At 43.2% G+C, this 21,473-nt stretch overlaps 1 protein-coding gene and 1 long non-coding RNA gene across 5 annotated transcripts in view; one reads left to right on the top strand and one right to left on the bottom strand.

Annotated features, from left to right (window-relative positions):
• The window catches only part of fbxo9 (F-box protein 9), a 122,568-nt gene that overhangs the window by 28,673 nt on the left and 72,422 nt on the right, over positions 1–21,473 (top strand). For 3 of the 4 annotated variants that reach the window (XM_072498596.1, XM_072498593.1, XM_072498595.1), the window contains 2 exons: positions 9,065–9,223; positions 10,138–10,195. In XM_072498596.1, coding sequence (XP_072354697.1) covers positions 9,065–9,223; positions 10,138–10,195 — 217 coding nt within the window. The remainder of the gene's footprint in view (positions 1–9,064; positions 9,224–10,137; positions 10,196–21,473) is intronic. The other variant, XM_072498594.1, reaches the window with a different exon arrangement.
• LOC140410472 (uncharacterized) lies at positions 1,190–18,717 on the bottom strand. The gene is made up of 3 exons (XR_011940656.1): positions 18,602–18,717; positions 3,303–3,454; positions 1,190–1,516 (listed from the first exon to the last, which is right to left on the bottom strand). It is a non-coding gene; the product is annotated as an uncharacterized lncRNA (long non-coding RNA).

Genomic DNA, 21,473 nt, shown 5'->3' with positions numbered 1-21,473 from the left:
TTTACTGAGAGCTCGTGTGGAAAGGATGAGCCAATGGCCTCCTGTTCTGTAACAATTCTGAGATTCTGTTCTGCACGCATGCACACCCATGCATACATACATACACACCCTCTCAAGTAAAATCAAGATTGCAACAAAGCCACTAAGTTATACACATGATATTCTCAGGTAATAACAGCAAATGGCAGAAATATTAAACAATTACTTTGCTTCAAGATTTGTGAGGGACTTTAGTGAAAGCTTTACTGGAGATATAAAGACATATAGAGAGTGGGGAGATAATTGATAAGTTGACCATGCTTAGGATCCAAACCTGATCCAGATGCATGTCCCTTCACATGTTAAAAGAAGTTGAAGAGATAGCAGAGGCGATTAGAGGTATATAAAATGTTAGTACTATCGGTAATAATGTCAGAGAACTGGCAGAAAGCTAATTTGATTGTTTTTTTTAAAGAGGGAGATGAAACATGTTCAGGGAATTAGATCAGTTGGCTTTTGGGCAGCACGGTAGGATAGTGCTTAGCACAGTTGCTTCACAGCGCCGGGGTTCCAGGTTCAATTCCCGGCTTGGGTCACTGTCTGTGCGGAGTCTGCACGTTCTCCCCGTGTCTGTGTGGGTTTCCTCGTCAGGCAAAAAGAAAGTGAAAAAGAACACCGGTTTTTTTCATGCCCCCAAAATATTTTTCCTGGCTTGCTCACAATTGTATTCACAGGATTAATCTTAATTCTTGAAAGTTTGAGGACAATCCTGGATGGATGAAAAAACATAAGGCAAGATAACGAGTTGACACTCAGCTGCACAAGCTCTAGTGGGAACTCTCCATTATAAAAGCTCCCATTTTCTCTGTTCACAAACAATAGTTCATGGCATGATCCAAACATCATGTGACTATCATGTATCAAATAAAACCTGATGGATGGCCGCTTGTCTTAATTAGTCTACATCTTCTTCTGTTCTCTCTTTTAAATTTTTACATTTTTCTGAACACTTATGAGGACAGAAGAAATTTGAATTACTGGTACAAAATATTGTCAGAATATATTTCAAACAATCTGTGGGATTGTTTAACTCTGTATCACGTTCTCACTACAAAATAGCATCATCATGACTTGCACAACATGGTACCTTTAACATTGAAATTGCTACTGTAACATGATTTGTAGGAGTAAAAGGTACTAATCAGTTTTTAATGAAATACAGAGCCTAAGTACAATTGATTGCACTCATAGCTGGAAGAACAAAGCCAAATTTTCACCATGACCAAAAATAACATCTGTTGGAGTGAGTTATCGGAAAAGAAAGAGCTTGCATTTTTAATGTATTTCACAACTTTAAAGACCCCAAAATGTTTTCTAATCAATTAAGTACGTTTGAAGTGTTGTCGATTTTGAAATTAAATGTGGATGCGTATTTGCATGCAACAAGTTTCTATGCACCACACGTGATTGGAATGGCAGGATAGTAGCCAGGACAGTCTTCCTCTTTGAGTAACATCATAGGATATTGTACATCCACCTGAGAAGAAAGACAGTCTCAGTTTAATATCGCAAAAACAACATCTTCCAAAGTTGCAGCACTAATTCAATGCTGCTCATTATGGGGACTGTAACTTCAAATCCGTGAGCTTACATATTTCACTCTTGAAGATGACACCCACTATCATTTCACCTAACAATTATGTAAGATTTAATCCGGGATCAGAGATATCAAGGGTCACGGTGATTTATTGAAGAGTTACAACACACCGCAACATCGGAATAGACAGAGTACGCATATGACCAATAACAGGTGAGGAAGTTTATCACTCCTGGGTTAGCTGAATGGATGATGAGGGAGAACAGTTCGATCTTTATAGCCTGCGGTGATGTTCAAGCTGGCTGATGTGCTGAGCTATAGCTAGCGTGAATTCACCTCAAGAATGAGTTAACGAAGATTTCAAGCCAAAGGAGGCCTGAATCGATCGAGGGGAGCCCTCGATCCCTCATCTTTCCGAATTTCCCCTTATTGACTGCTCTTTTATGTACCTTACTTTAGGGTCCAGTAGACACCTTGGGCGGGATTCTCCAACCCCACGCCGGGACTGGCGTGAATCTCCCCCCCCCCCCCCCCCCCCCCCCCCCCCCCGCCGTGTACTGAAGTTTCTGCCACCAGAGATTTGGCAGTGGCGGGAATCGCGCCGGTCGGCAGGCCCACTCCCCGCCGACTCTCCGGCCCGCGGTGGACCGAAGTCCCGCTGCTGGAATGCCTGTCCCGCCAGCGTGGATTAAACCACCTTTTGAACGGCGCGACAAGGTGGCGCGGGCAGGCTCCGGGGTGCTGGGGGGGGGGCGCGGGGCGATTTGGCCCTGGGGGGTGCCCCCACGATGGCCTGGCCCGCGATCGGGGCCCACCGATCGCGGGCGGGCCTGGACCGTGAGGGCACTTTTTTTTTTTTTTTTCTTACCCCATGGTCCTCACAATGGCAGAGGCGGAAGAGACCCCCTCCCCTGCGCATGCGCGGGGCTGACGTCAGCAGCCGGGTAGGGGGAATGCCGCCCCTTGTGTCAATCATTTGTTTAATTACTTTTACCTTTTCAATTGTCAACAGAAAAATACTTGAAGCAGACTTAATCCTCGTTTGTAACCCCATAAGATCATCCCTTTGCTTTAGGTCTTGAATGGGCATATTTTCACATTATTTCAGCCAATTTGTACAAGCATGTGGATCATGAGGCCAAATTATGCTGACACAAGGGTCTGTTTCTTTGTTACGTTCTTGATTTGGTCAGATAATAAGCCCATAAATAAAAAAAATACCTTGTCTATTATGGCTGCTCTGTTCTGTCAGCTCTGGCAGATTGCTGTGGGATCTTTCTGTAATTAGAGACCTGTCTCTAAAATAATATTATTTCTCACAATTCATCACATAATTTATGAGACAAGGCGGGTATAACACAGAAGTTTGTGAAAACTCCAAATCTAACTTTTTTTTAACTGGGATACTGATTGTTAGCATTGCCTCTTAAATGTTTTTTGTTTTTCTTAAGATTGTTTGGATTGTGGCATTACCAATTCCACACAAATAGACAGCAATGGATGATGCTGCCTGAATTATTTCATTTTGTTGCTTCACAGATGGTACATTATCTCAAAAGCACTGAGGGTGGCAAGGGTGCAGAATGTACTCTGGGTGGGGGGCTTCAATGTCCATCACCAAGAGTAGCTCGGCACTGCCATCGCAGGCTGAGCTTGCCGGGTTCTAAAGGAACTGGGCTGGGACTGGTGATGAGAGAACCAACCAAGAAGGAAAAACATACTTTACCTCATGCTCCCCAAACTGCCTGCCACCGATGCATCTGTCCCTGGCAGTATCAGTCGGAGTGACCACCGCACAGCCCTTGTGCAGACAAATCCCGTCTTCACATTGAGGACACCTTCCATTGTGTGGCACAATAGACTTCGAACAGGGGGGAGCTGATATCAATAAGGGCACATAAAGGGAAGCAGGAGAGTAAGGAACGGGAGCGGTTGCTGCAAGAACTTTTGAGGGTGGACAGACAATATGCGGAAGCACCGGAGGAAGGATTGTACAGGGAAAGGCAAAGGCTGCATGTGGAATTTGACTTGCTGACTACAGGCACTGCAGAGGCACAATGGAGGAAGGCGCAGGGTGTACAGTATGAATATGGGGAGAAGGCGAGCAGATTGCTGGCACACCAATTGAGGAAAAGGGGAGCAGCGAGGGAAATAGGGGGAGTGAGGGACGAGGAAGGAGAGATGGAGCGGGGAGCGGAGAGAGTGAATGAAGTGTTCAAGACATTTTATAAAAAATTATATGAAGCTCAACCCCCGGATGGGAGGGAGAGAATGATGGACTTTTTGGATCGGCTGGAAATTCCCAAGGTGAAAGAGCAGGAAAGGGTGGGACTGGGAGCACAGATCAAGGTAGAAGTGGTGAAAGGAATTAGGAACATGCAGACGGGAAAGGCCCCGGGACCGGACGGATTCCCAGTTGAATTTTACAGAAAATATTTGGACTTGCTCGCCCCGGTGCTGACGAGGACCTTTAACGAGGCAAAGGAAAGGGGACAACTGCCCCCGACTATGTCTGAAGCAACGATATCGCTTCTCTTAAAGAAGGAAAAGGACCTGCTACAATGCGGGTCCTACAGACCAATCTCCCTCCTAAATGTGGATGCCAAGGTCCTGGCCAAGGTAATGGCAATGAGAATAGAGGAATGTGTCCCGGGGGTGGTTCACGAGGACCAAACTGGGTTTGTGAAGGGGAGACAGCTGAACACGAATATACGGAGGCTGTTAGGGGTAATGATGATGGCCCCACCAGAGGGTGAAACGGAGATAGTAGTGGCGATGGATGCCGAGAAAGCATTCGATAGAGTGGAATGGGATTATTTGTGGGAGGTGTTGAGGAGATTTGGTTTTGGAGAGGGGTATGTTAGATGGGTGCAGCTATTGTATAGGGCCCCAGTGGCGAGTGTGGTCACGAATGGACGGGGATCGGCATATTTTCGGCTCCATAGAGGGACAAGGCAGGGATGTCCTCTGTCCCCATTACTGTTTGCACTGGCGATTGAGCCCCTGGCGATAGCGCTGAGGGGTTCCAAGAGATGGAGGGGAGTACTTAGGGGAGGAGAAGAACACCGGGTATCTTTATATGCGGATGATTTGCTACTATATGTGGCGGATCCGGCGGAGGGGATGCCAGAAATAATGCGGATACTTGGGGAGTTTGGGGATTTTTCAGGGTATAAATTGAACATGGGGAAGAGTGAGCTGTTTGTGGTGCATCCAGGGGAGCAGAGTAGAGAAATAGAGGACCTACCGTTGAGGAAGGTAACAAGAGACTTTCGTTACCTGGGGATCCAGATAGCTAAGAATTGGGGCACATTGCACAGGCTAAATTTAACGCGGTTGGTGGAACAGATGGAGGAAGATTTCAAGAGATGGGATATGGTAGCACTGTCAATGGCAGGGAGGGTGCAGGCGGTTAAGTTGGTGGTCCTCCCGAGATTCCTCTTTGTGTTTCAGTGCCTCCCGGTGGTGATCACGAAGGCTTTTTTTCAAAGGATAGAAAAGAGCATCATGGGCTTTGTGTGGGCCGGGAAGACTCCGAGAGTGAGGAAGGGATTCTTACAGCGTAGTAGGGATAGGGGGGGGCTGGCACTACCGAGCCTAAGTGAGTACTATTGGGCCGCTAATATTTCAATGGTGAGTAAGTGGATGGGAGAGGAGGAGGGAGCGGCGTGGAAGAGATTAGAGAGGGCGTCCTGTAGGGGGACCAGCCTGCAGGCTATGGTGACAGCCCCATTGCCGTTCTCACCGAGGAACTACACCACGAGCCCGGTGGTGGTAGCTACACTGAAGATTTGGGGACAGTGGAGACGACATAGGGGAAAGACCGGAGCATTGGGGGGGTCCCCGATAAGAAACAACCATAGGTTTGCCCCGGGGGGAATGGATGGGGGATATGGAATGTGGCAAAGAGCAGGAATAACGCAACTGAAAGATCTATTTGTGGATGGGAAGTTCGCAAGTCTGGGAGCGCTGACCGAGAAATATGGGTTGCCCCAAGGGAATGCATTCAGGTACATGCAATTGAGGGCTTTTGCGAGGCAACAGGTGAGGGAATTCCCACAGCTCCCGACACAAGAGGTGCAGGACAGAGTGATCTCAAAGAAATGGGTGGGGGATGGTAAGGTGTCGGATATATATAGGGAAATGAGGGACGAAGGGGAGACTATGGTGGATGAACTAAAAGGGAAATGGGAAGAAGAGCTAGGGGAGGAGATCGAGGAGGGGCTGTGGGCAGATGCCCTAAGCAGGGTAAACTCGTCGTCCTCGTGTGCCAGGCTAAGCCTGATTCAGTTTAAGGTATTACACAGGGCACATATGACTGGAACACGGCTCAGTAAATTTTTTGGGGTGGAGGATAGGTGTGCGAGGTGCTCGAGAAGCCCAGCGAACCATACCCATATGTTTTGGTCATGCCCGGCACTACAGGGGTTTTGGGTGGGGGTGACAAAGGCGCTTTCAAAAGTAGTAGGAGTCCGGGTCGAACCAAGCTGGGGGTTGGCTATATTTGGGGTTGCACAAGAGCCGGGAGTGCAGGAGGCGAGAGAGGCCGATGTTTTGGCCTTTGCGTCCCTAGTAGCCCGGCGCAGGATATTGTTAATGTGGAAAGAAGCCAAGCCCCCGGGGGTGGAGACCTGGATAAATGACATGGCGGGGTTCATAAAGCTAGAGCGGATTAAGTTCGTCCTAAGGGGGTCGGCTCAAGGGTTCACCAGGCGGTGGCAACCGTTCGTCGAATATCTTGCGGAAAGATAGATGGGGGAAAAAAGAAGGCAGCAGCAGCAGCCCAGGATTTGGGGGGGGGGGGGAGGGGGAGGGATGGGGGTGGGGGGTGGGCGGGGGGGGGTGTAGCCTGTGACAAGGCAGTTGCCAATTAGGGCTAGTTTTCATTTTTGTTATTTAATATTTATTTATTTTTTGTTTTTTGTTTATATAAAATAGGTCATTGTTATCTGTATTGTTATAATGCTGTGTAAAGGATGCACAATGTACTGTGTTGGTTGACCAAAAATTTTCAATAAAATATTTATTAAAAAAAAATAGACTTCGAACAGACTGGGCATCCATGAGGCACTGTGGGTCATCAGCTGCAGCAGAATTGTACTCAAACACTTATCCCTACTCTGCCATTACCATGAACCCTTGTTCAATGAGGAGTGCAGGAGGGCATGCCAGGAACGACACCAGACATGTCAAAATGAGGTGTCAATCTGGTGAAGCTACAGCCTAGGACTATTTTCTTGCAAAACAACAAGTGATAGACAGAGCTAAGCAATTCCACAAACAACCAATCTAAGCTTGTTGTCCTGCCATAGCTAGCTGTGAATGATGGTGGACAATTAGACAACTCACTGAAGGAGGCAGCTCCATAAAGATCTCCATCCTCCATGATGGAGGAGCCCAGTACATCTGTGCAAAAGATGGCTGAAGCATTCGCAACAATCTTCAGCCATAAAAGCCAAGAGTATGATCTATCTTGCCTCCGGAGGTCCCCAACATTACAAATGTCAGTCTTCTGTCAATTCGATTCACTCCACATGATAAGGCACTGAATACTGCCAAAGTTATGGGCCTTGACAATGTTCTGGCAATAGCCCTGAAGACGTGCTCCAGAACGTGCCACGTTCTGCGCCAAGTTGTTCCAGTACAACACTGGCATCTACCTGGCAATGTGGAAAATTGCCTTGGTATGTCCTCTACACAAGAAACAGGACAAATCCAACCTGGCCAATTACTGCCCATCAGTGAATCGTAATCATCAGTAAAGTGATGGAAGGAGCCATCAACAGTCCTATCAAGTGGCACCTACTCAGTAATAACCTGCACATGGATGCTCCATTTGGGTTCCGCCAAGGTCACTCAGCTCCTCGCTTCATTACAGCCTTGATTCAAACATGGACAAAAGAGCTGAATGCCAGAGGTGAGATGAGAGTGACTGCCCTTGACATGAAGGCAGGATTTGACCAAGTATGGCATTAAGGAGCACTAGCAAAACTGAGTCAATGAGAGTCATACATGGCACAAAGGAAAATGGTAATGCTTTGTGGTGGTTGGAGGTCAATCACTTCCAAGACATCACTGCAGGAGTTTTTCAGGGAAGTGTCTTCGGCCCATCCATCTTCTGCTGTTTCATCAATGACTTTCTTTCCATCATAAAATCAGAAGTGGTGATGTTTGCAGATGACTGCACAATGTTAAGCATTATTAGTGACTCCTCCGATATTAAAGCAGTCCCAAGTCCAAATACAGCAAGACCTGGACAATATCCAGACTTGCACTGACAAGTGGCAAGTAACATTTGCTCCAAAGAAGTGGCATGCAATGACCATCTCCAAGAGAGGATCTAACCATTGCCCCATGGCATTACAATCGCTGAATCCCACAAAATCAACATCCTGGGGGTTACTGTTGACCAGAAACGAAACTGAACTAGCCATATAAATACTGTGGCTACCAGAACAGGTCAAAGGCTAGGAATGCTATGGTGAGTAACTCGAACCCTGATTCGCCAAAACCTGTCAGGCACAAGTCAGGAGTGTGATGGCGTACTCTCCACTTGCCTGGATGAGTGCAGCTCCAAACCATCCAGGACAATGCAGCCCGCTTGATTGGCACCCCTTCCACAAACATTCAGTCCTCCACCACCAAAGTATACTGGCAATTGTGTGCACTGTCTGCAAGATGCACTTCTGGAGCTAACCAAAGTGCCTTAAGCAGCACCCTCCAAACCCACAGCCATTAACATCGAGAAAGCAAGAGCAGCAAATACCTGAGAACACCACCACCTGGAGATTCCCCTCCAATCACTCACTGCTCTAACTTGGAGATATATCACCATTCCTTCACTGCCGCTGGGTCAAAATCCTTGAATTCTCTTCCTCACAGCACTGTGGGTATACCTTCACCTCCGGGACTGCAGCGATCCCAAGAAGGCAGCTCACTCTCGTCTTTTGAAAGGTAACTAGGGACGGGCAATAAATGCTGGCCTAGCCAGTGATGTCATCATTCTGTAAAAAAACATTAAATTACTGCACGTTTCCCTATGTATGTTGTTATGGGCCAGGATTGAGAGAACCCCAAAGTGTCATTTTTAGTACAGTGGGCTTATAATCCTGTCTCCTGTGTAATTGTTTTACTGGTGCCTGCTGAGGGCTCAGTGCATGTGCAAGCTTTGGGTGGGCTTATTCTGTCTGCAAGAGGTGACCTGTCGAGCAAGACCTGTTTTACTAGTGCTCCTGAGTAACATAGTTACTCCTGTTACTACTGTTCTGCTGAGATACTGTTATTGTTAAATTTCCTTATTTATTTATGTAAAGAAGTTCCTTCTTTTAAACAGTGCATTTGACTACCTACTTTGCGGTCTCACGTTACCACACTGATAAATATTAAATAATTTCTGATACTTATTAAAATTTGGGATCACGTTTTAGTCATGTCATGGGTGAATCGTATTTAAACCATTTTATTGAGGTGCCATTTTTTATTTTTAAGGAGGAGCTTGATGTATTTCGTGCTCAATGGATGTCTGAGCTGAATCCAAATGGAAGCTCCAACGGATCAGACATGGAGTCTGGTAAAGTCTCGGGCAAGAAGCCGCTTTTCAAATCTTCAGGTATCAAAGGGAAACAGGAGCTTGCTCGTGAAGAAAAGGTAATATTTGTAATGCTTCTGATGCTTTATGAAATATGTTTTCCCTAATTACTTTGAGTCTGGAAACTTTAACCACTCGGAACACATGAAAACTCGAGGATGATTTAATCATTGTGGCATTTAATTACATTATGAAGTAACTATATGTTTTTACCTGTGGGAGAAATGGGTAAGGCGGAATGGCAGCAATTTGATCAAAGTCTTGGGAAAGGAAAGCAATTTCAGAAATTGGTTCGTTGAAGTGGGTGGGAAAATAAAGGTGGGGATTTTAAGGAGGTTATGATGAAGAACATTTTGAAACCAGTGCCTGGATAAAGGAAATCATTAAAAATGTTGGTAGAATCATTGGTAATATATTGGTATGCATGGTGATTAGATAGATAATCATGTGCTTATGTGTTAGCTGTATGTGGGAGCTCAATGTTGATGGGGTCATGTGACCAGAAGGGGAATCTGAAATAAGTGGTGAGCCTACAGGAATCCGAAAGCTTGGGGAGCAGTCAAAAATGGGAGAAAATGATGGCAGAGGTATCTGCACAGCTTATTTTAGTCTTGGAGATGAAAACATCATGAGCTCTGCACTTAATATTGCAGGCAATCAACAAAAGTGGCAGATAATATTTAAATTTTTCTCAAATATCATGAAACATATTTTCCGCTCTGTTTTTTCTGCTTTGAGCAAACACCAGCATTAATGATGAGCTGCTCTAACAGTAGCCATGTCCACATATCTGTTGCTTGAAAACCAGGGAATGAACTGAATGTAAAATATAAATAAGATTTGGGTTGGCATGTGGCTTCACAATCCAGACAAACTTCACAGCTGAGTCACAGCTGTTATTTTTTGCCAAGTAACATTTAAATTTTGCTTTTAAATCTTGCTTGCAAGTGACAAATACATATTTATTTTGCAGGCCAAAGAATTGTTCCTGAAAGCTGTTGAGCAAGAACGGAATGGTGCAGTATATGAAGGTAATGTGTATGTGTGTGTGTTTTTTGTTCTTCAATTTCTGAAAGGACCAAAAGGTTCAGGTTGCTGCTCAGATTTCAAAGAACATTTGCAACTATTTTTACAATATATTTTGTTCTTTACCTGTATTGGGACCTTTTCATGCTCGTACAAACAAGAATTAATATTTCATCTTCTAAGACCCAAATTTGAATCCAGTTAAAAGTCTTCTGTTTATCATCTGTAATATTGCTTTCCTATGCGAAATGAGTTTGGGCGGTCTAAATTCAGTTCCTATAGGACAATATCACAATGCAAGCTTGCCCCAACATAACACAAAGGGAAAATTTTACTGTAAGATGTAACTAGAAATAGAAGTATGCCATTCAGCCCCTTGGAGGCAATTTTGTCATTCATTTAGGTAATTACTGATCACTGTCTTAATTCCATCTAACCACATTGGATGAATAACTCTTAATTAATATCATTCCCTAATAATTATTGGAAATAGTTTTGAAATTTTAAATTACTCCAGCCTCATCAATGTTTGGGGAGAGAGTTCCAAATGTCCCTACCGTTTGTGTGAGTGTTTCTCAACATCACCCCTGAAGAGCCTACCTTTATTTGGAACGTTATATACCCTCTTGTTCTGGCTTCTTTCACTATAGAAAATAGTTTTGCTCGCTTTACCCTACCAATCCCTTGAATAAGAACATAAGAAATGGAAGCAGGAGTAGATGACATGACACCTTAAGCTGACTTAGCCGTTCAATATCGTCAGGGCTAATCATCTGCCTCAACTTTTTCACATGAGTGGTTCGGGTCTGGAATGCACTGCCTGGAAGTGTGGTGAGGCACATTCAGTCAAGCATTCAAGTGGGTACTTTCAGAAAAATGTGCAGGGAAATGGCACTATGTCATGATGCTCATTTGGAGATCCAGTGCAGACCCAATGAGCCTCCTTTTGCACCATAACAATTCTGTGATTCTCTGAACTCAAGTATAGCACTCTCTTGACATGTCTTAATTCCCTGAAAGATCAAGAATCTTGACATTTCAGCCTTGATTGTATTTAGTAGTGGAGCACCCACGACATATTTTGGTAAACAAATCCAAATATTCCAACCCTCTGAATGAAGAAATATTTCCTTACTCAGTCTGAAATTATTGACCCCTTATCCTGAGACTGTGCCCCATATTCGGGATTACCCAGCCAGGGGAAGTAGCTGCTCAGTGTCTAACCCTAACCCTAACCCTTCAGAATGTGCATGTTTAAATGAGATCACTTCTCATTCTCCTTAACTCTAGACCGTATTGGCCCACTATACTATACTCAACCTTTCATATTCATAGTAACCCAAGAATCAACCTAATGAAATTCCAAGGCAGCCATATCCTTTCTTAGACATGGAGACAAATCTGTGCACAATACTCCAGGTGTGGTCTCACCAAAGCACTGTACAATTGAAACAGAGCTTTGTTATTCTTGTATTCCAATTCCCTTGTAATAAAGGCTAACGTGACATTTTGTTGAGTCCCTCTGAACATTTAAAAAAATGTAAGTTGTGTTTTTAAAATACTCTGCATTTCTATTCTTATGATCCAAGTGAATAACCTCACATTTCCCCATAATATAAGCTGCCAGTTTGTTGTCTTCAGACCGTTCCGCCCTTAATACATAGGTCAAACATGATTTCCCTTTCACAAAACCATTTTGACTCTGTTTGAGCATGCTACGATTTTCTAGATGCATTGTTAAGACTTCCTTAATGAGAGAGTCCAGCATTTTCCTAACTACAGATGGCAAACTTACTGGTCTGTAGTTCCCTGTTCTCTCTCTCCCTCTTTCCTTTCTTGAATACCGCATTTGTTGCTAACTTTTGGTTGGTTCAATTTGCTCTGTTTTATAACCTTTGCTCTAGAGTCGCCAGGTATCTTTATGATACCGCCACAAGGTTCAAGTTCAAGTACTGATCAATAACTCAATACACCAATTAGTAAGATTCAAATCAAAACACATTTATTATACACAGTCAATCGCTACTCATGCATAAATTCTACTTAATCAACTATCTCTATCACTAACAGGCCTATACTTAGCTTTGGACTGGTCCACCAGGTCAGGGGAATAAATGGCCTTTTTGTTCGGGTTCTGAAACTGCAGGATTCAAAAGCCGGTATGGACTGGTAGCTAGGAGCGCCTATCTCGTAGCGTGCGTTGACTGGAGTCTTACTTGGTTGGTGCGGCAGCTTGGGCAGTTCACTCTCAAAGATTGATTCGCTGCTGAGTGACCCTGCCAAGAAGGACGATTTGAACTTGGGAACTCTATATAATATTCCCCAGGGGCTTCCCGCCCCTTTGGGCGGACCCCGTACCTGGTTCCAAGTGATTGGACTACGTTCCGATCACTTGGATCGATTTCTCCAATACTGGAGTTGTTCCCTGATTGCTGGGCGGTCCCTAGGCGTCCGTTGGCCTTCCTTTGTCTTGGCTCCTGCTGGCGCCGAGGAGTCTGGCTTGGCCTTATTCACCTTAAATGTTTTGATTGTTCCCGGGGATCACTCATTAGTATGCAGATGGCTGTGAGTTTCAGTGCTGTCTGGGCTTTTGCAAGTTCTAATACACAGGACTTTTGCACTTGCTAGTTTTTGCCTGTGTTGGCTGAATTTCCCTGTAGTCTTTGCGGATCTCCATTTTAAGTCGGGAAGTGGCCAACCCAGGTGGCTACACATTACATTTGCTAACTTCCAAACGGCTGTGACTGTTTCAGCATCTAGGGAATTTTCGACAGTCATTACCAGTTCATCCACTATCTCTGCAGCAGCCCCTTTATAGAACTGTGGGAAATAGGTCACCAGGACCTGGGAATTTGTCAGCTTTTAGTCTGGGTTTCATTAATCCTTTTTCTCTGCTGATATTAATTACCTTGAGTCTTTCAATCTTAATAGCCCCTTGGTTATCCACTATTTCTGGTATGTACTTTATGTCGTCTGTTGTGAAGATGGAATGTCTCTGCCATTTCCTTAATACCCGTGAAAATGTCTCCTGCCTCTGCCTCCAAGGGACCACGTGTTCACTATTTTTTAAGTATTTGTAAAAGTTCTTATAATCTTCTTATATTCCTGATCAGTTAACTCATTTTTTTTGTTCGTTTTCGACTTTTTGGTTTTCGTTGCCATTTTCTGAAGCTCTCCCAACCTTCAGACTGAGCACTATTCTTTGCAACATTGTGAGCCTTTTTTAATCTAATACTATCCTTAACTTCCCACCTGAGCCATGGATGGAGCTTTCTTGCTGAATTTTTTAATGGAACATATTTTTGTTGAAAAATTTGAATCACTTCTTTAAATGTTTCCCACTGTTTATTTACCACTACCTTTTAGTCTATTTACCCCCATCAACTTTAGGGCAGTTACTCCCACCTTGCCCCTTTGTAATTTATTTTAAGTTAAGACTTTTGTTTTGGCTCTGTGAATGTCACCCTCAAACTTAATATGTAATTTATTTATGTTACGATCACCTTTTCACAGGGCCTTTTACTACGAGATTACTAGTTAGACCTACCTCATTGCAGAATGCTAGATCAAAAACAGCTTTACCCCTAATTTGTTATTGGCCTGGGAAAATGTCACAGAAGTATGCTACAAATTCATCTCCCAACTAAGACTATCTTTGTCCATTTGACTTACTTAGTTGATAAAAAGATTAAAGTCCGCCATGATTATTACATTTCATTTGTTACAAATTCCCATTTCTTACCTCAAGACTCAGTCTAATGGTATAACTACAGTTAGGGGGTCAATTAACTACCCATACCAGCATTTTCTGACCCTTGTTATCTTTGATCTAAACCCGTAATTATTCTACTTCCTGATCTTTTGAGCTATGAACCTTTCTTATCACAGTACTTATGTCATCCTTTATTATCAAGGCTACTATTTTTCTATTATGCTTGTCCTTTGAAAATGTTTAAGTGCTGTGGAATATTTAGTTCACCATCCTGGTCACCTTGCAACCGTCTGCGGATTTATCTCTGTTTATAGCGTTATTGTTTGTATTGTTGTTTACTTTGTGTATTCAGATAAAAAGCCTTCATTTTTTTTCAAATTTTAGAGTACCCAATTATTTTTTTTTCCAATTAAGGGGCAATTCAGCGTAGCCAATCCATCTAAACTGCACATCCTTTTGGGTTGTGGCGGTGAAACCCATGCAGACACTGGGAGAATGTGCAAACTCCACACGGACAGTGACCCGGGTCCTCAGCGCCGCAGTCCCAGTGCTAACCACTGCGCCACCGTGTTGCCCTAAAGAGCCTTTATTTAATCACTTCTTTTGAAATGTACCATATTCACTGATGCACTGTTACCTTTAAACTCTAACCCTTCCTGTCCCACTGCTTGTCTTTACCCAAATAATTTCATAGCTTTAATGCATCAACATTTCTATTTAGATTTCCAAACTTCTCTTCAGCTGATTCATCTTCCCAGCTTTTAGTTTAATGCTTTGCCTTCAAGCCTGTTCTGTCATTTACCAGTGTGATGTATGTAGAAGTTGTTATATATTCTATTTTATATCTGCTACAGTAATGTTTTTTTAAATCCTGGGTTACGGTATATATTTATTGGAGTAATATTATAATGAACCTAGAGGTACCAGACTCTGTGTCTGCTCAAGCTGTAATTAAGAAGTTGTAAACGAGTGAGGCAATTATTGATTTTAACTTGGTTACAGATGAAGGGTTAATGGAATCATGTTTTGATTGCTGGAGATTCCCTGCAGTGTAGATAATTTAGGAGCGAGTGGTGTTTAGTCCTAGCTAAGCAGGTCATGGAACTTAGTGGGACACAGATGATGTAATTAATGGGAGGAGCCAGGTCTGTCTGTAGTTTCGCAGTCTCCGTCTAGTGCTCAGGGTTTTAAGATGAAGAGCAGTTTTGTCAAACGCTGTTAGGTTAAGCAGAAGTGTATGGGAACTCTTGAAAGGAACTCTCTCCAGAAATCTCTGCACAGCTAAGCAAGAAAACCTGTTGTGTTAACTTTATAAGTGGCATTTGAACTGTATTGGGATTGCTTAATTAGCGTTAGTAGCAAGTATAGATAGGAGGTTGAAGTGTTTCCTTGTGTTTAAGAACTGTTTAACAGATAATTGTAAAGCTAATTCTTCGATGTTACTATAGTTAATTCTGTGTTTAAATTAAAATTTGTTTTCACACAAAATATATCTATTGGTCAGATTTATCAATCCTGGGTGAAGTACCCTTTCCTCACAGATTTAGAAATTTTAAAAAAATTGTTTGGGGTTCTCGTCAGGTTTCCTAACAAATGTTGGAGTCTCGTCTGGTATCCTAACACCAGGACGCTGACACCATTCAGTTTAAGTAGACGCCATCACAAAGAGAAAGCTCCTTTCCCCGATGCTGGTGTCAATGCACTATAATCAAAATATCTTCTTCCCACACCTCTCGGGAGTCGCGCATTTAATTCTCTGATCTGCATGACCCTGTGCAAATAGGTGCATGGCTCAGGGAACAATCCAAAGAATATTCCTACTGAAGTTCTGTGCTTTAGTTTGGACCCAATATCCTCAAATTCTCTCAGTTAAACTCATTCCTAGTTCTACCTATATCATTGGTTCCTGCGTAGACCTCAACAACTGGATCCTTTCCTCCTATTTCATGTTTATCTTTAGCCATGAGGAGCATGAGGACCTTTTGGTCCTTCATAAATTGAGGAAACAGAAAGACAACCTTTTGAATTCCCATTTGCAGATACAGAGAACTATATACACTGACAATACTACCACATTCTTTTTTAGTTCCCTCACTTGAATGGCTTTCTGTACCATGGTGCTCTAGTCAGTTTGCCCATCCATCCTTCAGTCCCTGTTGTCAATCACACAAGTACCAAGTACCTCATTCATACTGGTCAAAGTCAAGGAAGCTCCTGCATCACTACAACCTGCCTGACTCGCATCTTCATAAAGATTCAAGCACATCACCTCTTTTACTTCAACAACAGCTATACTCAAGGGAATATCCTGATCTGTGCATCCTGACCTCAAAATGTAGCCCTGTTATTATTCTGGTGAAACTGCATTGCTCCCCCTCCAATGGTCATCTATTTCTCCTGAGGTGTGGTGCCCAGAACGACTCCCAAAAGGAGTCCAACCAGTTTTATGGAACTCCCAACAGAACCTCCGCATCTTAATGTCCTTTGCAATCAAGGCCAAATTTCCATTAACCTTTAAAGTTTGTTTTTATACCTGACCATGAACTTTCAGTGACTTCTGCACTGAAATAACATCATACATACTCCTGCTAATTGTGCTTTAATTGTGTTTCATAGTACACAGGTGATGAACATTAACAGTTTCCCATAAATAACGAAAACTTGGTTGGGTTAAGAGGGGTGAACATGTAATGGGTAACTCTAATAGAGGTGTAAAGCTTGGTGCCAGATACATTCTTCACCAACTGACTTAATTAACAACTTCCTTATTTACCATATTAACATGTCCTGCCCTTTACATTTCCATGCCGGTTCTCTCTGAAATACAAAATGGTGGCACAATGGTTAGCACTGATGCCTCACAGCTCTAGGGACCCGGATTCAATTCCGGCCTTGGGTGACTGTCTGTGTGTGGAGTTTGCACTTTCTCCCCTTGTCGACATGGTTTCCTCCTACAGTTCAGATATGCAGTTAGGTGGATTGTCCATATCTTTTTATTAAAACAGTTTTTAAAATATATACAAGGCGAACGGTAATTTTGTGTTGGAGAAACAGGATACCCTCCCCTCAGTACCAATGTATGGGAGGGGGGGGTGGGGGATACTCTAATTATTAAAACAGTTCACAACACATTTCTACAAAAAACAAATGGTACAAGCACTAAACTTTGCGCTGGAGAGACCAGATACCCTTGCTTTTGTACCAACAGAAGGGAAAGGAAGGGGGTGGTGTTGCTAACTTTCCGTGGGTTCAATTGCTCTGTTTTATTACCTTTGCTCTTGAGTTGCCAGGTATCTTTATGATACCGCCACGAGGTTCAAGTCCGAGTAATGATCAATGACCCAATACACCAATTAGTAAGATTCAAATCAAAGCACATTTATTATACACAGTAATCGCTACTCATGCACAAATTCTACGTCTAAGCTACTTCTACAACTAACAGGCCTATACTTAGCTTCGGACTGGCCCACCAGATCAGGGGAACAAATGGCCTTTCGTTCGGGTTCTGAGTCTGCGTGATTCGAAGTTGGTACGGATTGGTAGCTAGGAGCGCCTATCTCGTAGCGAGCGTTGAATTAAGACTTACTTCGTTCGGTGGTCACTGCACCGGGCATGGTCAATGTTGGTTCGTATTGCTGGGTGACCCGGGCAGGACGAAGCGGTGAAGAGACCGATTTGAACTTGGGGCTTAACTCTTGTTGTCCCCAGGGGCTTCCCGCCTTTCGGGGCAGACCCTGTACCTGGTCCCAAGTGATTGGACTTTGTCCCAATCGCTTGGTTCGATTTCTCCAATACTGGAGCGGTTCCCTGATCGATGGGCGGTCTTGAGGTGCTCGTTCACCTCCTTTGTGTTGGCTCCTGCTGGCGCCGAGGAGTCTGGCTTTGCTTTGTGGGTCCAAAATGTAACTTATTGTTCCCGGGGATTGCTCATCAGAATGTAGATGGCTGCTACATTGTTGTGCTGATGGTCGCTGGTATCGATGTTGTCTGGCCTTTGCATAGGTAAATACACAGCAAACCTGCACGTGCTGGTTTCTGTCTATGTTGGCTGACTTTCCCATCAGCCTTTGCCGTTCGCCATTTTAAATCGGGAGCTGGCCAATTTTGGTGGCTACAGTGATGGGGAGAAAGGGGAAAGGAGGATGGTGGGAGGGAGGGAGTCGGGGTGTTGGAGGGGGGGGCAATAGGGCACTGCCTGAACTATCTGTGGAGGCAAAAAAATACAAGAACCTTGAATTATGATGTGCCGGATTCCGGGAGTCCCCCAGAGGGGCTATGGGGCGACACGTGTCAGGCACGAGTGAGCCCTGTACCCTACTGCAGAGAGCCTCGTGTGCATCCTGCGCTCCCCCAAAATGTTAGGTTGGGTTATGGGAATAGGGTGGAGGCGTGGGCTTAAGTAGAGTTCTCTTTCCAAGAGCCAGTTTAGACTCAATGGGCCAAATGGCCTCCTTTTGCACTGTAGAGATTCTATGATTCTAAAATGCTGGAAATATTCAGCAGGTCTGGCAGCATTCACAGAATGAGAAATACTTGACTTTTCAGGTCAATGGCCTTTTGTCAAAGCTGGGTCTCTCTGATCACTTTAGATTTGTCCAAAACGTTCAGTTGCTCTATCCCTAATAATAGTCTTGTAAGTACCCCATAAAGGATGTTAGACTAATAGGCTTATCATTTCCCAGTTTGAGTGTCTTACCCTTCTTAAAGAGTGGAGTAACGTTGACAGTTTTCTTGTGCTTCATTTTCTACTGCGAAGATCACATTTCCCGATTTTTCAACAACAGTTGTTGTCAATTGTGAATAGCAGGTACTTTTCCAAGGTTGTGGTTACAAAGTCCAGCCAATGGAATTTTACTTATTTGTACATGGTGTTAACGATTGTTCCATCCGTGAAATGCAAACCAGACCCATAACATCCCTTGTCTTGATCACCACAATGATTCATCAATTGTTTTTAAGCAACAAACAGGAGACCATTTAACCACTTGAGCCTGTTTTCCTGTTGTTAGGTGATAGCTGATCTGTTTGTCATCTCTATTTACCCACTGTTGCTCCAGTTTAATTGTGCCCTAAACAATGCTTATTGCTGCTGGTCTACTTGAGCATCAGATAATGTCAGCTTACAACTATTCAAGTTCAAACAAATGTGAAAAGAGTGTGTGCTTTGGTAAATATAGTTTACAAGGATAATTATTGTTTGTACATTAATAGATAATTTAAACTACATGCATTATCTAACCAAAATCGTGCAGCTTTATAGTGGTGTTATTTTTTGGAACAACCCTAGTTATTATTTGGAATGTACATGACCACAATCACTCCCTATTCACCGTTCTCTCCTGGGACCACTTAGAATTCTATCAGTGCAGTAGCAGAACAAGGGCAGAGGTTGTTGACTTCTTATTGCACTGTTTTCCTTTTTGGTTATTTTCATCTCCCAACTATTTTGGTATTTTATACTTGAACCTGTATTTGTAATTAAATAATCTACCCAATTGAGAAATACATTAATGTGATGAAAGACCCTGGCTGCCTTGTCCACCAGGAGTGAGTTAGTTCTGCGTAACCTTTAATTAGTGCTTTCATTTTCAGTCTACTTCCAAACATCCTCTTTTATTGACATAAAAAAAGGGGTTTCAACATGCCGGCTTCATTTTCTAAGCCATTCCATGTTCACCGTTCTCTCCTGGGACCAGTTAGAACTCTATCAGTGCAGTCGCAGAACAAGGGCAGAGGTTGTTGACTGTTTGCACTGTTTTCCTTCAAGATAATTTAGCGCTTTTATCCAGTTCTGTCGCTAATGTACTTCTGTTTACTTGCCTGTATTGCATGATACTTCGCAGACCTAGAATTCTCTTTCAACCATGAAAACGTGTGTGCCTCTGGCATGTAACTTGTCATAATATTTTATTTTCAAAGTAACCTACTCCATAACCTTCCCTTTTATCCATTTTTCATATCGTTTTGATGTACCTTTCAACTGAAGTCGCTGCAGTCCAGTCTAATGCAAATCTCATGGCTGCGACCCTATGTACAGTCCCATCAGGAATCTTCGAGCCTTAGCTTGACCCTTCAGCGATTTAGATAGTGCTCAGAAGTAACAATTGTAACTGGCTGCTACCTCTCCCTTTCCTAAGTTCAAGTGATGAGACGTGCTGCCCTGCTGATAAGAGAGCTTCCAGTCAACTCAGGCATACCAGTGGCCTGAGACTTTTTATCATCTCTGACTCAGTACTGCACTACGTGATGCATTGATCGATTCATTGGAGCCCCCTCTGCTGGATATGCTCCTGTTTACACATTCTTGTATTATATCATGAGTGGACATATAATGGGTAAAACATAACTAAGGATATGTTAAGTTAGTACTTGACTTTCCTTGTCTCCTGAAGGCATATTCATTCTAAGGTACACTGCCACAGGTGCAGCAAGTGGAGGATATTGTTCCCTCCTCACCTGTCATGCACTTAAGCAATGTTTACCGATATCTTGATTTTAAAATTTCAAATTGCTCTTTTGTTGCATGCTCTACTCTGCTCCTATGCAGTTGCTCTTAAGTATTTAAATGAAGAGAGACATAGATGCCATTATTGGTAAATGTAGCAAATAAACACTAGGCATTGACAATACAAACTTTCTGTAGCCTTACAAAAAGCCAAACTTGCAGATGTTCGAAATCTGAATAAAAACAGCGAATGTTGGAAATACTCAGGAGATCAGGCAGCATCTGTGGGGAGAGAACCAGTTGACATTCGATTCAGTGACCCTTTGTCAGTTCTGATGAAAGGTCATATATCGAAACGTTAACCCAGAACTTTCGACAGATTCTGCCTGATCTGCTGAGCATTTCCAGCATTTTCTGTCTTTATTTCCTCCCCAGGTTTTCTCAGTCCTAAAACAAAACCACAAGAAAGGCAGTAATGGTATTATTTAGCCAGAATTCTATTGTTGCTGTATATTCTTTTCAGTTTTGTCTGATGCTGCCCATGTGCTTTGGAATATGTTTCTTGAATAGTACCGTTAAATCAGTAGCACAATGGTCAGCACTGCTGCCTCACAGCGCCAGCGACTCGGGTTCAATTCTGGGCAGCTTGAGATTCCACTGGGTGCTCCGGTTTCCTCCCACAGATGTGCAGGTTAGGTGGATTGGCCATGCTAAATTGCTGCTTAGTGTCCAAAGTAGAATTACTGGGATAAGGCGGGAGAGTAGGCCGAGGTAGGGTGCTCTTTCAGAGGGTCAGGCCGAATGGCTTCCTTTGCACTGTAGTGATTCTATGATTCTTCTATGTTTTCAGTTGGTTTGCTATTACAACATTTTACAAGTTGCTTTTTTTGCATGAAATATTAAAAAGTAAAACCTGCATTTATGTAGCATTTTTTTATAACCTCCAGTCATCCCAAAGCAATTGATAGACGGTATTTGAGAAAATCAGCTCATCAATGATTGTTGCATTAATTTGCAATCTTAATTAAAATTTGTCTGATGAGGAATATTAACAATTTATAGATTCTGTATTCTAACCTTGAGGAATGAGATGTTAATGACTAATGTATGGAACTGCCATGTT

Source organism: Scyliorhinus torazame, chromosome 4 (genome assembly GCF_047496885.1).
Source record: "Scyliorhinus torazame isolate Kashiwa2021f chromosome 4, sScyTor2.1, whole genome shotgun sequence".
NCBI lineage: Eukaryota > Metazoa > Chordata > Chondrichthyes > Carcharhiniformes > Scyliorhinidae > Scyliorhinus > Scyliorhinus torazame.
This window is presented reverse-complemented; position numbering and strand designations above follow the sequence as displayed.